The 16301-nt window shown below is 38.6% G+C and overlaps 1 protein-coding gene across 7 annotated transcripts in view; it reads right to left on the reverse strand.

The window, feature by feature from the left end:
- HOMER1 (homer scaffold protein 1) overlaps positions 1–16301 on the reverse strand; it is a 133453-nt gene that overhangs the window by 92381 nt on the left and 24771 nt on the right. Inside the window, exon 1 of one of the 7 annotated variants that reach the window (XM_026073765.1) lies at positions 16239–16288. The exons of the other annotated variants lie outside the window; for them this stretch is intronic. Coding sequence (XP_025929550.1) covers positions 16239–16243 — 5 coding nt within the window. The 5' untranslated portion in view covers positions 16244–16288. Of the gene's footprint in view, positions 1–16238; positions 16289–16301 lie in introns of those variants that run through there. 7 annotated transcript variants of the gene reach the window in all.

Raw genomic sequence — 16301 nt, forward strand, 5'->3', positions numbered from 1 at the left:
TGCATCATTTTGTTTCATCCTAAAGAGACAGCATATTATACAGTCCCATGCTCTGTTCACTTAAGTTGCTAGTGATGACGGCAACCTCTCTCCCTCTTCTTTACCAAGGATTTTGAAAGTATTTGTACAAACAACAGAATTAACAGAGTTAGGTTTTAGACCAATTTGTATCTCATGGTTGGATCTCCAGTGTCCAACAAAAGGACACTTCCACCTGAATCTTTCCTGGCCCTTGGATCAGAGCATCCAACCCAACAGATTCTTCTGCGACTAACAGGAGTCAAGTTCTCACTCTCTCAACAAGCCCACTAATAAAGCCTTTTCAACCTAGCTCTTTATTTTCACAAAACTCTCCAAAATCTATCTTTGAGATGTCAATGCTATAAAAACTGGTTGAAATTTGAGAGTTATCCAGGCAGGACAGGGAACAGTTGCACTAAATTCGCATACCTTAGAAGTTATCATGAGTTAAGAAATATATACAAGACTTATATGTATGCAACTTGGTTCAAAGAACACAGTTCTACACAAGCTAGATTAAATTTTATACCTATGAGTAGACAGAACTCCAGTGAAGTCAGTGATGACTGACTCATCAGTAGAGAAAGTGTCTACTCATGACTATATGCATCAATGAAAAAAAGTTTCTGTATGACACAGGAGACATATCAGGAAAGCAGATAACTTCAAAAAGTAGGGCAGGAAAGATTTTTTTGAATCTGATTCTTTCTGATAAAGTTTTGGCAGATCCACTGATATGGATGGCATCTTTACAAGTGTGTAATCCTATAAAATAGTCCATTTGGGAGAAAAATTACTTACTGTGTAATTGCCAATCTCAGCTGAATGCTTGAGAAGCCCATACATTAAACATTTCAGAGAGGGAAGGGAGAGAAGAAAGTCAAAAGGGTATCCTTTAAGTATGCAGTGTGAGACAACTGCAGACAGCACTAACAATTTATAGTCATCATAAAATTGCAAGAGCTATGATTACCATACCTAGGGAAAATAAGGCTCATGTTTAAAAAAAAAAAAAAAAAAAATCGAGATTGTGAAGAGCAATGAGAAAGTTCACTCAAACTCATTCTTCTTCTGCCTGAGCTTTCCATTCATAAGATATCAGTGAAGGGTAGCAGCTACTGGTAAAATTTAGAATAATGAAGAGCTTCTTCCGCAGCAGAGATTTTAAATTAACTGGAGCACAGCACAGACATTACAATCTCACAAATTTAACATCAACAGCATGGAAGTTGGCAGATTTGCAAAGCACAGGACAAATCAATGCCTCCGTTCCTATTTTCAACAGAGGACAAGAAAAGCCAAGCACAGTAATTTTATTGTAGGGACTGTGGTGATGGAAGGAGAGAATATTGCATGTGCCTGCACCTCCAGGCACAGGAGAAGGGAACAAGTCTTAGACCAGGGCCCACGTCATCTGGCTTTGATCCTTGCCACAGACTTATCTTCTTGTCAAGTCATTCATTTGATTCAACTGCCTCTTCCTTGGGTCCCTCCCTGTTAGAAAATACACCTTTCCAACCTATTTCCCCAAAACTTCTGTTAAGACATCTCACTGACTGTGAAATCCTACAAAAAGCAGGGACAAGAGTCCCATAAACAGCTGTCCCCTCAGTATTTTTCTCTGATACTCTTTGTCCTACTCACCTTCATGGCCCCAATGTCGCATTCATTTTGACACACTCTGAATAATGTTTATATGCATATATGTACAAAATATATATGTGTGTGTATATATCTCAAAGATATCTCCCACAAAGTATGTCAAATACATGGTTGTATGGACACAAAAGAAATACTGGGAATTATCTCAGATTTCTTAAAACAGTAAATAAGATGCATGCACAATTCAAAACAAAGTATGCTAACTAAATTACAGTTACCAGATAACTTTGAGCCACACCAAGCAAAAAGATCTGCCCTGAATATTTTGTATCAAGAGCAGTCTCCGGGCTATCCCCTTCCCCCCCATCACCAGTCACAGAAGATGCAAAAATCACTGAGAAGCCAAGAGTTCTCTTTTGTCTCATCTCCTCTTGAGATGCCTAACATTAGGTGAAGACTTTGACAGATAAATTTAAAAAATTATGAAATTGATGGAATAAATGACTTTAGTAGGTCAGTGTTAACTTCACTGTGTGCAACAGATTTTTTTCAATTTATTTCTTTTTCATTTCCCAAGCAAGTGTGAGGTAACAGTAGAGAAGTTTTAACTGAATCTACTAGCTGTATTACTATTTCTCAGAATAAAATGAAAATCTGAATGACAACATTCCATTCACATTCCTTCAAACAAGCAATGGATCAAATTTATCCTTGATATAGTGGAATCGGGTGGGTCTTACTAGATATGATTAAATTCCAGATCAACAGCAAAAACTTGTGTCTTGCTTTCTCACAACTCAAAAAAAGCAAAAACTGAAAGTAGTTTGATTTTGGGAGTATGTACATTCTTTGGAGAAAGAAAAGGAGAGATTCCACAGCATTCAGCAATAAAATCCAACATTACTTTGATGTAAGTTAATATGACTGCAAGCATTTCATTCTACTACGTAGGTAGTATCTCAATAGTTGTTTGTTCTCACTATACTGAACCTCAGCCAGTCACTCTCCTAACTGTACAAACAGCTTGTAGTCTAGCAATGCTGCTTGCTGGGGCTCCCAAGACTGTAAAGGCATACCTGCTTAGGTTTAAGAAGCAGAGCCTCCAATATACCCTTGAAATTCTGGTCAAAACAGAGGCAATACACACTAAAGTATATTTTTCAGTTAAGATGCAAATGACTATATTTTGAATAAAACAGATACTAAATAAAATTAAAGCTTCTATTCTACAGCAAGGAAAAAAGCAACAAAAATCTTTCAGTTTCTTTGGCATAACGTCAGTTATTGTCTGGATTTACCAGCTTCATAGGCTAGAGTGTAAAAAAAAAAAAAAAAAAAAAAAAAAAGGTACCTCTAGGATATGTACAGCATACAACTAACAGGAAGAAAAATAGGTAAACACTGGAGTTGCTTTCACTTCTATAATTCTGGTATTTTTTGAAAGGTCCGAACTGGAAGAAATGCCTCTTCTCCATTGCCCCCAGCTATCCTGTGCTGCTCAAGTTCTACGGGAAGGCAATCCAGCAGAACTGTTTCTGGAAAAAAGCCACACCAAGAATTTATCACTGACTATGAAAGTTTCACTAATGACTGCATGAAGGTCTGTACCTCTAAGATTTTCTTTTTTTGACCTTCCACCCAAACCTCAAAAGATCGTTTTCATACCATGAACTGAGTGAGAGCTTTGCGAGTCAGATGAGGATAACAAGAAGGACATCAACACGGACAAGTGCTCCGCTTTGGTTTCACTCTTTTCACTTCAGTCTATTAAGTTATTCCAGGGGTACAACCATCTCTTCAGAATTTTTCAGGGTTCCTAAGTGTTCATTCCTCTAAAATGTCAAGTAAGTGGACAAAGGTCTCTCTGAACTACCTTTACCTTAAATTTGTTTTTAAATTACAAGTTTGGAAAGAGCTATTCAGCTTTTAATGACTTAAGGGCAGCTAAACTATATTAGGTTGTATTTTGGGGTAGTATTTTCACTACAGGTTAAGCAATCAGGATAGCAAAAACTGATCCAAAGTTGTATTGTATTCCTAGATTTTGCTCTGGCCAAAAATTCTTGCCAAGGAAGTCAAAAGAGGAGTTCTTCTATCTTTGTGATTAGACAATTAAGTTTAAGATGTATAGTTATTTTTCACATCTAGTTACTAAAAGTGTTAGTCAGAAGCACACAGGAAAGAACGGAATCTACTGTCAGATTATATTCCATGAACTCAGAACCCTGGAAGGACAAACACTAATGAGACATTTCTTAAAGTAGTTTAAGGTTAATATTCCTGAAGCAGCCCTTACATAAGTAAACCAAGCTAAGCTGCATTTGGAATAAGAAACAGGCAGGCAGTGGTCTAAAATACTTGTTTACCTCCATTCTACTGTGTGGAAAAGCAACGTTGTCAGACTTGCAACAAGAAGACAAGTGAGAGGAATGAACTTTAAAGAGCACAGTGTAGGAAGGGAAGAGATAATGCCATTCATATCTGTTGCAAAGAAAGTTTAGAAAAAACCAAAAGCAATTGATAACCAGTTTTTGTTTAATCCCTCCTATTCTTTGATAATCTCTGTATAGAGGCAGTCTTTCCTCTGCAATCTACATGTAAAATGTCCCATGCAATGGCATTGTGTATCAGTCAGATTGCTCTTACACCATTCATGCAAATATTTTAATGGAGAACAAAGCAGCTTAACTGTTAAGCTTGAACTTCTACTGTTACTTAGCACAGCAATTTAACACACAGTAATACAATGAATAAGTTATGTTTGCTCCCATTCCCYCCAAATTTTCTTGAATTTAAAAAGACAATTTCCTCTCCTTGAATAACTTGAGTTTCAACAATCAAACTGATGATTTTTAAAACCCAGAGAATTCACCCCAGGAGCTCACAATATCTACAGTCTTCAGCAGACAGAGGGACATTAACTACAGTCTTCAGAACCTATAGCTGTAGGAAAATAAAAAAAATAATAATAAAAAACTGTAACAGCAGAACAAGCACTGCTCTCTCCAGAATAAGAGCACAGAGCTGCCTTGGGATCCAGAAAAGCTGCTGGTGAGCCAAAACTCTGTGCTCTGCTTCATGAGCAGGTAAAAAGCAGGCACAGCAGAGTTCTCTCCCCCAGGGACCCAGAGGAGTAGAAAGGTTCCACTAGGACAAGATTTTTGGTTTACTGCAATTTCCAGAACACAAATCTTTTGCAATCAGGCACATTTTCCTTGTCACATTGCACAAACACCCTAGAATTAGTTCATGGACTCCCCAAGATCTAAAGTTCACTGGTTTGCTTCACAAAACTATTTTCAGTGTATGAGAAATTACTGCCACTGCCAAATGAGTAACTGGACCAATGGATGCTGACTGAACAAAGTGAGAATTAAGCCAAACAAGATGGGGCCACTTTGGTGTTGTCACTGAGGCAGAGATGGGAAGGAACAGCACACTGCAAGCACACGAAGACTCTTTGAGGTTAATCATATTCTTTGGTGGGATATAAGGGTCATAAGACAGCAGTGGTAGAAATGTCAAGCACATCAGTGCATTCAAACAATTGAAAGACAGAAAACCACTGCTTTTTCCTGACATGAAAGCATAAGACTGTCCAAAAAAATCAACACACCGTTCTCAAGTTTGGTCAGATCAATTCAGTTACCATCATGAAATCCTTCAGCACCATTGACTGGTGTCACTGTAGGAAGAAGGAACCAAGAAGGGAGGGTTTGCACTAGGACATGCTGGAAGCAAAGCATTTGGTCATGCAGAGCACTGAAGTTAGAGTGGTAATCCTACATTAGCTTAAGTTCATAAAACACTGACTAGTTCAAGATGCAATGTAAATGCAGTATTTTCTTATTTGACATTAAATGTGATTTTGTACACTCTGTCAAGTCTCATCATTCCTACAAAAACTTCTGTTCTGATAGATGTATTTCATAGGTAGGTGGCAACAGAGACAAAGATGGAGTATTTAGCAATAAAGGGACAGATGAGGATTTTGGAACCAAAAGAGAAGCAGAAGGATGATAAGATCATAGAATAAATTCATTAATTGTTTCAACTGAGATAATCAGCAATTACATGGTAAACAGTAGTAATACTTAAAAATGAGTATTCTAAGGTAAAATAAAGTTTAACTGATGTTTTTTCAGATCATCTTTGCGTTAGAGAGCAAATAAACTAATGCCAATCCTAGCTTTGCTAAGTACTTTGACAAAATTCAGTTACTGCAGCAGAGAATAAATTTCTCAGCAACTTGTTCACAATATAAAAAAAAACAAAAAAAAAAATGTTCCCTGTTTATTATGAGTCACCTGGAATTTTTCTCTATTGTATTTTGGTATCAAAAGAAGGTTTCCTCCCTTGGCACCAAGGTTTTTAGCAAATTGCTCTTGTAACGCTTCTTACCAGTTTCCTTTCATTACCCTCTTTATCAGCTTTAACCTTCCATTTGCTTCCTTGTACATCTTCATACAGAAACAGTCAAACCTTCTTATCACTTCTCACCACAAAGAAGTCCACTTCACCTTTCTTTTCATCTCCAAGTTACTAATTTTTATATGCATTCTACATGTGAAAATCCTTTTTATTCTAGCAGGCTTGGCACTTGCCATTCCTTTCATTTCCAGATTAGAAAAACCCACAAACATTAACTTTAACATTAAGAAGTTGTCAGTTACCAGTTGGTTCTGAAAGCTTTTACATTTAACACTCAAAAATACACATATTGAACTCTCTATCACAACCTGACTGCAGACATCTCAAAGTAGAAGTTACACTTTCATCAACACCAGTGAAAGTATTAGAACTCATGTATGGAGCAAGAAAAATTAACCAGACTGAATAAACTTTMATTTCATCATTATCACCATCAACTGATTTTCAAACAATTCACATTTCCTTCCAGACTGCTACAGCAGCATGCTAAGTTTCAAAAGGAATCATTGGTCCACACCACAAGATGAGAATTGGTTTATTTCATTTGTATAAAGGAATTGAATTAAATTCCTAGAAAGGTAAACAAATTAATTTTATATTCATAACTAACAAATCAATTTGAATCATCCCACCGAGCACTGCAGGAGCTATAAAACCTCTTTAATTCACTTTGAGTATGCTGTTACCATGCCAGCAAGTCCCTCCCTTTTGATAATTTACAGCCTAGTAAATGCTACAGAATTTAGGAAGCAGCAGCTGCATTTATATTGAGCCATTACTGGAAGTAACAGATCTCCATTTCCTTGCTTGTTCACACCACATGGATGCCAGATAGGCTCTGAGACTCCTTCTAGGGCAGGACACCCAGACAGGCCTCCAGAGCAGTTCGCTCATCAGATCACTAAAGGCACTGCCCTAGGATGGCTCTGAATCCTGTGTCCCCAACAACATGCTGTGCTCTGTCGCGCCACTTCCCAAAGTAATGGCAAGACTCTGTCACAGCAAGCATATAGGGCACGCTGTTTTTAAAACACACCAGCAAACCACACACTGTGCATGGAGCAAATGATGCCTGCACAGCCTGCTACAGAGGCTGATGCAGGCATAGGTATACAGGTCCACGCAGTAAATGTCAACCAAGGGATTATGCCAGCTACTGTGCCACGGGGATGGGTCCTGACTGCTGGAGAGGAGCAGTCGTGTCTGGACTGGACTGCCTCACTGATGAATATGACACAGGGAAGAGGAACAATCCTTGGAGCATGCTGGAAGTACAACAGCTGTATCAGTATTACCTTTGGGTATTGCTGACTGGTCAATGTAAAGAAACATTTATTCACTGGCTGCTCAACCTCTTGCTTTGGTTGCACCAGCAGAGACTAGTAAAGATAAAGTATCATGTGTTAGCTGCACTGGAACTAGCTACCACCTCCTTTGCAAAGGATACTTTGACATAAGTTTATACCTCAGAAAAGTCACCTACAATGGCTGTAGTTCTAACCCCAATTTATCCAGCAGGTATCAGGACTTCACCCACATGCAAGTTATTTTTTTTTTGGAAGTGTACTTACAGAACAAAATCAGATTTCAGGACACTGCCTAGCATTTTGACAAACCAAGCAACAAAATACGCCCCATACAGTATGTGCAGAAGTACTGGCTCAATGACTTGTGTGACAAGTAAAACCGGAATTTTCTTATCAATATCCATAGGTGATTAAAATTACCTACCTTAAGACCTATACTTAATAAGACAATTTAATAAAAATATTCAGGCAACAAGTATATGCTGCTACAGTTAAGAAAAGCATCTGATCAAAGACCAGCAACCTGCTTGTTAAGAGCTAGTTAGTTATTTCAGTAAATATCGCCTCTTTTTATGAACAGGAACTACTTTCCTTACATGGTGTTAGAGAATATCGGACTGAAGCTATCTAGAATTAATCGCTTAGCATAACTTGCTTAGCATTAGTAGCTAAATTTGCTGAAGCCTTAGGCCTCAAGCTGTGAATTATTACCTAGATAAGTAAAAGGGGGCCCCAGAGCCRGCTCARGCTGGAGGGATAAAGAAGTTACACGGACAGCAGGAGTACCCAACCTTGAAGATAAGAAAAGCAGCAGCCTGCCTAGGGACAATGAAGGGGCCCAATGAAGAAGGGGAAGACCCCAGACCTAACTATTACTATTGGTCCAAACTGTCACTTAAGGGGTGGGGAATTTAGATTGTAAGGGTATAATTGCCCAGGGATTTCTTTGTTTGGGGTCCCTCTTCAGAGGCACCCAGCTCGAGCTGTAATTACCGCACGCGTATCATTAAATTTTATTTCTCTCCAGTCTGACTTTGAACTTCTGTCGCAGTGGGAACCTAGGGTCAGACCCTGTTATGGAGGCCAGGAGCCTAATAGTTTCCATAACACATGGCACCTGAATGAACTGGTAGGGCTCAAAACATTCAAAACTATATAGGAGCCAAGAAACAGAAACACTTCTCTCCCCCACTCCTTCGCATAAATATCTGAATAGATATTAAACACAAGATATCAAGTCCTACTCTTATTACACATTTGAAACAAAAGTCGCCAGAAATAAGCAGGGTTTACTAGGTACTTACAGAACACTTGCCGTAGCAAGGTCAGGTTTTAAAGAAAGCTATATTTCAAAATATTTACTCAGGTATGCAAAACATTTGGTGGTCTTACTTAACTGGAACTTCCAGTGCTCACATTTACATCCCAAAGCAGCTTAATTAAACACCAAATACAAGTGATTTGAAGATTACAGGCACAAGAAGTAGGAATCGTGAAAACACATGTCAAAGATGATTTATTTCACCAACACTTCACTGTTAAGTGTTGACCATTTAAAGGTCATTCCTCAGTCTTCAAAACTAACAGCAGACCTCATTATATACATTGTTACAAGAATAGTTTCAAGATTAACTATGGATTCCAGACTATAGTATGCTGTTTACAGAATACCAGGAGAGGCATAAGTCATTTAAAAGCATTAAGAAAAAGCCAAATTCAGGAACTTTGACAATATCACCTATTATGGTTTTTACTATGAAAGACAGAAGTGGGGAAAAAATGCCACTTCTCAACAAGCTGAGAGACTCAACCTAGTGGAGTCTCAGATAAAAATTTCCAGACTTCAGCTCCAGAACTGAGGAGCAAACTAGGACAGGCATGGCTATGATTTGTTGGTTTTTTTCTTTTTTTCCTCCTCCTCTTTTGAGCACTTCCTGCCTGGATAAACGGGCACTGCTGTATCAAAAGGTAGCCTAATCCACCTATAATGATACTTCGCTTGTGCCAACCCAAGTATTTGTACAGCTGAGTAGTCAGCTAGGTTACGGCACTCATTTGGCTCACTGAGCAGTCAAAGGTTTGTGCTGCAGTAAGACTAACAGGAAAAGCAGTTCTCACCTTCTGCTGTCCCTGCTTATTTTTGGTGGTGGTGATGGGAGTGTGGGGGTCAGCTTAAAACTTGATGATCAAGATGTTGACAGTGGAATACGGCCATGGAGGTGGACAAAATAGTGCCTGCAAACAGTCTGCAAGTATATGGAGGAAGAAGAAAAACCTGAGAGGAACTATGCATGTCAAGTTCCTTCCTCTTTAGTCAGGTAAAAACCATTAGTCAAAAATAGTCATGCTGACTGCTTAAGTCAGCTAACTTGATATCTATAGTTTAAAAAAAAAAAAAAATCACTAGAAGATACTGGAAGTGGCATTATATGCTTGTATCTGGCAACCCAGCATGATCTATTGCAAGCTTAAACAGTGTCTTCCTAGACTAAGTTTTTTAATGATGACTGGCATTCACCAATATTGGCCACCAGGAAAATATGTCTGAATGCAGCGTCTTGCCAGAAGCATATTTGTGATGCAGTTCCAGAAAAATCAATACAGTATTCAAACACAGTTCCATTACTTTACAGAATGAAGCAGATAACATTAATACTACTACCAGGGCTCTGTGTAGATGCAACAGAGCCCAACATTGCATGTGCAAGGCCCAGATGGAATAAAACCACAGGTCCCTCTATTATCCTCTCCCCTTTAACCTGCCTGTCCTGAGCACAATACTAATTTTGGTGGATCCCAAAGTGCTCAGCTGTTGACAAAAATTTAAGAAACTCACAGTAGAACAGGTGAAGAAACCTACTATCAGAATAAGATTAGAAAAAAAAACACAAACAAAAACCCAAACCCCACAAACCTGATTTTTAGTAGTGCAATGTTTCCACATGCATTGCACCTTACCTTTAAGGCAGAACACACTTGAGAAAGCCTTGCAGGGAGAATAGCATGAAACCCTGAACTAGCAAGCATGCTCTTGCAGAAGTTTTTCTGCAGAAGGCTTTCACATAAGTAAGGCCTTTAAATACACATTTTACCTAGCATGGTATCTTAAGAAAAAGATGGAATGGAACAAGTTCTCTATTTTTTATTTTTATTTTTTAATAATACAGAATAGTTTGTCCCCACATCCATTGTCACAGTTTCCTGTTACTATGACTATAACCACACACATGTGGAAGCCTGAGATTTTAAACACACAGCGCTCATTTTCTCTTGAGAATGAGCAGAGTTGTCTCAGATATGAAAGGCACATTGTTAAAACCAAAATATGCTGAAATTCCATATATAAAGGACATCCAAACCATGCCCGCCATGAATAAAAGTTCCAGGTCTCAGTCTCTTTGGGTGTCTCTACACGACACTCACTCCCTTACCAGATGTCTCAAAGCATAATTTCTGAAAGAAAAGAGCCATCATCCCTTGACACTTACTGTAGGCCTAAACAACTTCAAAAAAAATCAAAGATAACTGGGTGAGTGGGAAATTGAAGTTAGACATAACTGAAAAAGCTAAGTTTCTAGTCTGTAAGAAGTGTTCATATTGCTTAGTCAGTCATTGATCTGGAATACACTGGAAAACCACGAAAAACATGTCCCAGGGACCTATACTAATAAGAAACTATTAGTAAAAAAGTATTACATCGCTAGATAATGCTTTTCTCTTTGCAGTACACTGATGCATAGACATAGATCTGAACAGTTTTGATTTAAAGAGTGATCAGCTAAGAGTTTTAAATCAAATTACAGTCTTAAAAGAAAACAATAATGAATATTTTCCAATGAACCTTTCATAAAAGTGGTATCTTGCTCCTAGGTTAGTTCTAACTTCTTCTACTTACTTTTATTCATTACCACAGTTAAGTGCATTGCCTTTCCTTGATTAGAACTGATAGTTACATTGTTACAAATTATTACAGTCTCTATAGCTTTAAGACTACATATTTCCTCAAGTATTGGCATGACATCTGGTTATGAGTCCTGCAAGATAATGGGCTTGGGGTAGGGCAAACATCATTTGGGAGAGAGACATCACAAGAACACATGCACAAGACATTCATCTGATGTTTGTCTTGAGACAAAGTAAAAATATCTCAAGATGAATGAGAAGGACTCCAATTTTCCGCAGAGCTAGGACTTCACCAAAAGAGGTGGTCTATACAATCTTTACAATACGTGGCAACATGGAAACAGATCAATTGCAATCCTAAGGCAATTTTAATACCATTATTGAATCTGCACAGAGGCCAACCACCATGTCATTCAGGAGACTGGTTTATGCATTGCCAGGCCAGAAGAGCTGTTTCAGTTTTCTCATGCTTATTTCATGGTCATAAAACCACTGTGACAGTAGATAATTTAAGCATGGTAGAGGTCTCCACATGTTACTGCCTGACAGTTTTCTATTAAGCATTTCAAGCTGATTCATATAAATACCTAGATTTTACACTTTACCATTTAGCAATTTTTCAGATAATCAAGTTTTGCAGGTGTTATCTATAGTAAGTAATGTTGATCTCTTTTTGTTATACTCTACACACTGCCACAGAAGATAGTGTAAACTACTCTGCTGCCATAGCTTTCCACCCCCAGTAAGTGCCTCATTTTACCCTTGAGTTAGCAAAACGACCATGAATTCCAGTAACACTAAACTACTGCCAAGAAGCCATACCTTCTGCTGCATTATCTGCAACATTTCTGTGTCAGAGAAGCACAGCTGACATAAGGGACTGTTCTAAGAGGAAGTTTTAGGAAAGCTAGAGCTGCATCATTAATCTGTACAGGAAAGAAAAGGCCAGGCTGAAGAACTTGAGTGAGGTCAAATTCAGCTGTTAATCATGCTTCTGGCTCCTAGCTCTATAGTGTTAGACACCAACAGCTTTACAGCACTGTCTTGCTACCCAGCTAGAGAAAGACAACTGAAAATTTTAAGGACTAAATGTTGGTTTAGAAAGATCTAAAAAGGAAGTCAACAGGTAGTGAACCAAGAGGTGAATTCTTGAAAGTACTTCTACATAGCAGTTTCCACAGCAAAATTCATCTATCCTACACATGCAAATAAAATAGCTTTTCACACTTCATTTTAAAGCTTCAGACTGGTTTTGTAAATGCTATTACATTCTAGAGTTTACAATCATCATGATTTCCCAGTTCTCCTACACCTCTACTGTCCTCTCTTTAAAATGGCTTCCTACATCATGAATATGTTTTAAATAAACGCATTTGACTAACGCCCTATCCTTCAACAACTGTAAGAGTAGCAGACCAACCAGTAACAGCCATTTTCCCCTCAACTGCCACCCCTCATAYTTCTAGGCAACTACAAGCCTAATAAGTACATCCTAAAATATCCAAGTTCCACAATATTCTCTAGCCAACTTAAGAATCCTAGTATTCTGTCAGCTCARACTGACAGATATCATAACCATCTTTATTAAGATAACATACTAAATATAGTCCAACAAAAGTAAAGAGTAGCTAAAGTCTTTATAAAGACACCTTGATTAACATGACATGACAGAGACAAGCACATCTTACAGAGGCTTTTACTTGGTAATGCCTTGATCATTCAGCAAGAGCAAAGGGAAAAACTAGTAAGGTAAATTTGGACATCTGTCCACAGCATAAAAGGCCATTAAGGAACGCAGTTATGGAGAGACTACTCATTAATAAACCAGGACTTAATCCAGGAGATTAAATTTAACAGAACACCAGATTCTCAAACTTATCAGCACTCACGGCTGTGCAGCTTCATACTGCATCTAGCATGAAGTGTATTTATTCTAGTCTGAGCAATGACTATACTATAACCCATAAATATTAATCCCCGACTCCTCTGCCCCTGACTGAACTAGAAATAGTTCCAAGGATCAGTAAAGTAAGGTAACGGATTGCAGTTTTCAACATGTTGTTTTTTCTGGTCTGTGTGCATTAAGAGAATAATCTGGACTACTAATACACATTCTGAGTGCATTTACTTAAGATTTATTTCTTCAAGATTTTTTAATATAATCGAACTTCTGCTCAGAAAATTCTAATTGCTCAACAGCAGTAAATTTTGTATTGCTCAATATTGCTCATGTTATGAACTAGGACAGAAGATACTGAGGTCTTCTGATTTACATAAAATCAATGTTTTTCCTGCTGAAAAACACTATATTCAGTGTTGTCAACCCAACAGAAAGGCCTGCACAAATAAATGGGTTTATCACATGACAGTGATTCATGATAAGAATTTCTCTTTATGCAACAGGGATGGGGAACTGGGAAAGAAGGAGAGAGCTCAGGTAGAGGAGGAAAAGTGGACATCTTATGCTAGAGTGTCTGGTCTGCACWGTCCCTGAGGTTTGTCCCATTTACCTTTTCCTGCGAGATAAGAGGGAAACCCAAAGACATAAGGGATACAGCACRAACAAGAACTGCTCCTAAACTACTGGACCCTATACAACATTGTGAAGCTTCAGGTTTCTCAAAATAAACATTTAACAGCAGTACAGTTTTAGAGACCAGTCACCCACAGTTTGGTATTCACCATATACACAGCACATGATTAGCTTGCTTGCCTCACAGTATTCAGTGAGCTGAACAGGCTGAACTACACTGACAGAACATAATACATAAGACTAAATAAACCACTGCTACTTTGGTAAGCCATTTCCTTTCCCTCATCACAAGTTTTTTGTGTTCTAATTATTGGAATAGGTAAACTCTTCACACAGCCAGGTACTACAAGCTCAATTTACAAGCTTATGAAGGACAGAAGCACCTATTAAATAGTGAGTACAGTACACTGACCCACGTGTGGCCAAGTACATGGATTATCCAGCATTTCACTGTGCAACTTATTTCTAAAGGGTTCAATTTAAAGAACCTGGTAGAATATCAGAAGATTTTTTTTTTTCTAAACTACAATGTTAAGAGTCTAGTATATCTTGCTGTCTAAATACCCTGGAATCCATGGGCAACTGCATTTAGATGCTAACACAAAATAGCTTTTGAAATAGGATCTCTACTCTGAACATTAGCAAATGACCCATTCTCAACTGAGAGATCCATAGAGCTGGTGTTTACCCTGGCTCAGACACACTCACAGTTAAATAGCAGACAGCTTATTAGTAACACATACCTACAGTTCTGATTTTGTCATTCTCCTTAAAAGATGGTCTGTAAAGAAATTCTATATTGCTATATCCCAACGTGTACTGTCTAAAGACTCTTCAAAATATTTGCCAGCAAGTTTTGCCTTCCTGACCTCAATGGGTAAGATACTGCTTAAAGAGTATCTTACAACAACTTGACGCTACTTCTGCAGTGATTTTTTTTTTTTTAATAGACGTTTAGTATTTAGGAGCATTTCTACTCCCTCTGCACACAGATACTGATTTGTACTGTTTGTGAAGAAGCTACCACACTAGAACACCAGAAGTACTGGAGCTTGTGAAATGGAATCTTTCCTTTTTATAAGTCAGGTTTTGTTTCTAGAAGTGCTGCATTTAATTCTAGAGAAAGTAAGAAGCTTGTTACTCTTCAACAATTCCTCAGTATTAGCAATAAGATGTACTTAACTAACACAATACCAATTTGAAATAAACAAGATGTTTTCCACTATTTGAATTAAATAAGCTATATAATTCTATGTCTGCTTACCAGTTTTAAGAGTACATCCCATAAATACTATACTGTCATTTAGGCTTTTGAAATGCCACATTATCACTTTCTTGAATATTGTCTCCACGTAGATGGCTGCAAGCTAAGAACAGTTTGGGCTTATTCTGTTTGGAATTTTTTTTCGTATGGAAGAAGAGACAACAGTAGAATAAAAGTTAGCCTAAGAAGTCATTCCTTCCTACAGCTTGTATGGTGTGACCTGGTGACTAGGATGGAGCCAAGGACCCAGCTCCTGTTGCCCTGCAATTAAGAAAGTTAATACTTTGAGAAATCAAAGTCTCTTTAATAGCTTCTGAGGAGGAAAAAAATATATATATTTTTTTCCACTTCCAGGTTAGTGTACCAATTTCACAAATTCCTGAATGACCAAAAATACAAGAGACATAAATTATAAATGTTAAACTTTGAAGCATGTGTTTATATGAATAATGTAATGAAGTCTTAACAATTGTTAAGAAATTGTTAATACATTGAGGATCTGCCTCCACCTTGTAGTTAGCCAAATCATGACTGGGTTTCTGCTGCTTTTGAATATGGATGAGTTTCCATTCCATTCAAGGGTTATCAGGCAAGCACGGTAGCAGGGTTTGTTTCATCAACTCACTATAAAAATTACTAAGAACACAACTGTGAAAAGTTTTCACGAGTATCTAAGTCACTCTGATGTCTACTAAGTTAGATGCAATCAGCTTCCTTTTAAAAAAATTTCTCCATTCTAGTTTTTTTAAAACCTCAAATGGAAAACCCAGGTTACCTAGGGGACCTACTATAAAGCAGAYTTCTGTAACAGAAGCCTTCTTCACTATATTAAGAAATTCACAGGTTTATTTTATATCCTCTGAAGACTCCGTAAGAGTTAAAGCAAGTCTTCGCTGCTCCAAAGTTTCACCATGTCACACTGAGCTCAAAGCAGGTGTTTCAGGACTGACCACCCCTAGAAGATCAGGGGAAGATTCTCCCAGGTGGGGATGCGGAAGGCACGGCGGCTCTTCCAGCGGCCCGACGCGGCCACGGCRGGGGCGAGTCTCTGCAGAGCGCGGTGCCCCCCTCGCGGCGCGCACCGCTCCCTCCGCCGGCTTCGGGCGCGCCACCCGCGCCAGCAGCATTCCCGCTCCCCGCGCTGCCCCCGCGCGCGGCGGCCCCGCGACATCCTTACCCCATGGCGGCCGGGGCGCCGGGCACCGGCGGTGCCGCGCGGGCCGCGTCCCCGGGGCGCTCC

This window comes from Apteryx rowi, unplaced genomic scaffold (genome assembly GCF_003343035.1).
Source record: "Apteryx rowi isolate R43461 unplaced genomic scaffold, aptRow1 scaffold_377, whole genome shotgun sequence".
NCBI lineage: Eukaryota > Metazoa > Chordata > Aves > Apterygiformes > Apterygidae > Apteryx > Apteryx rowi.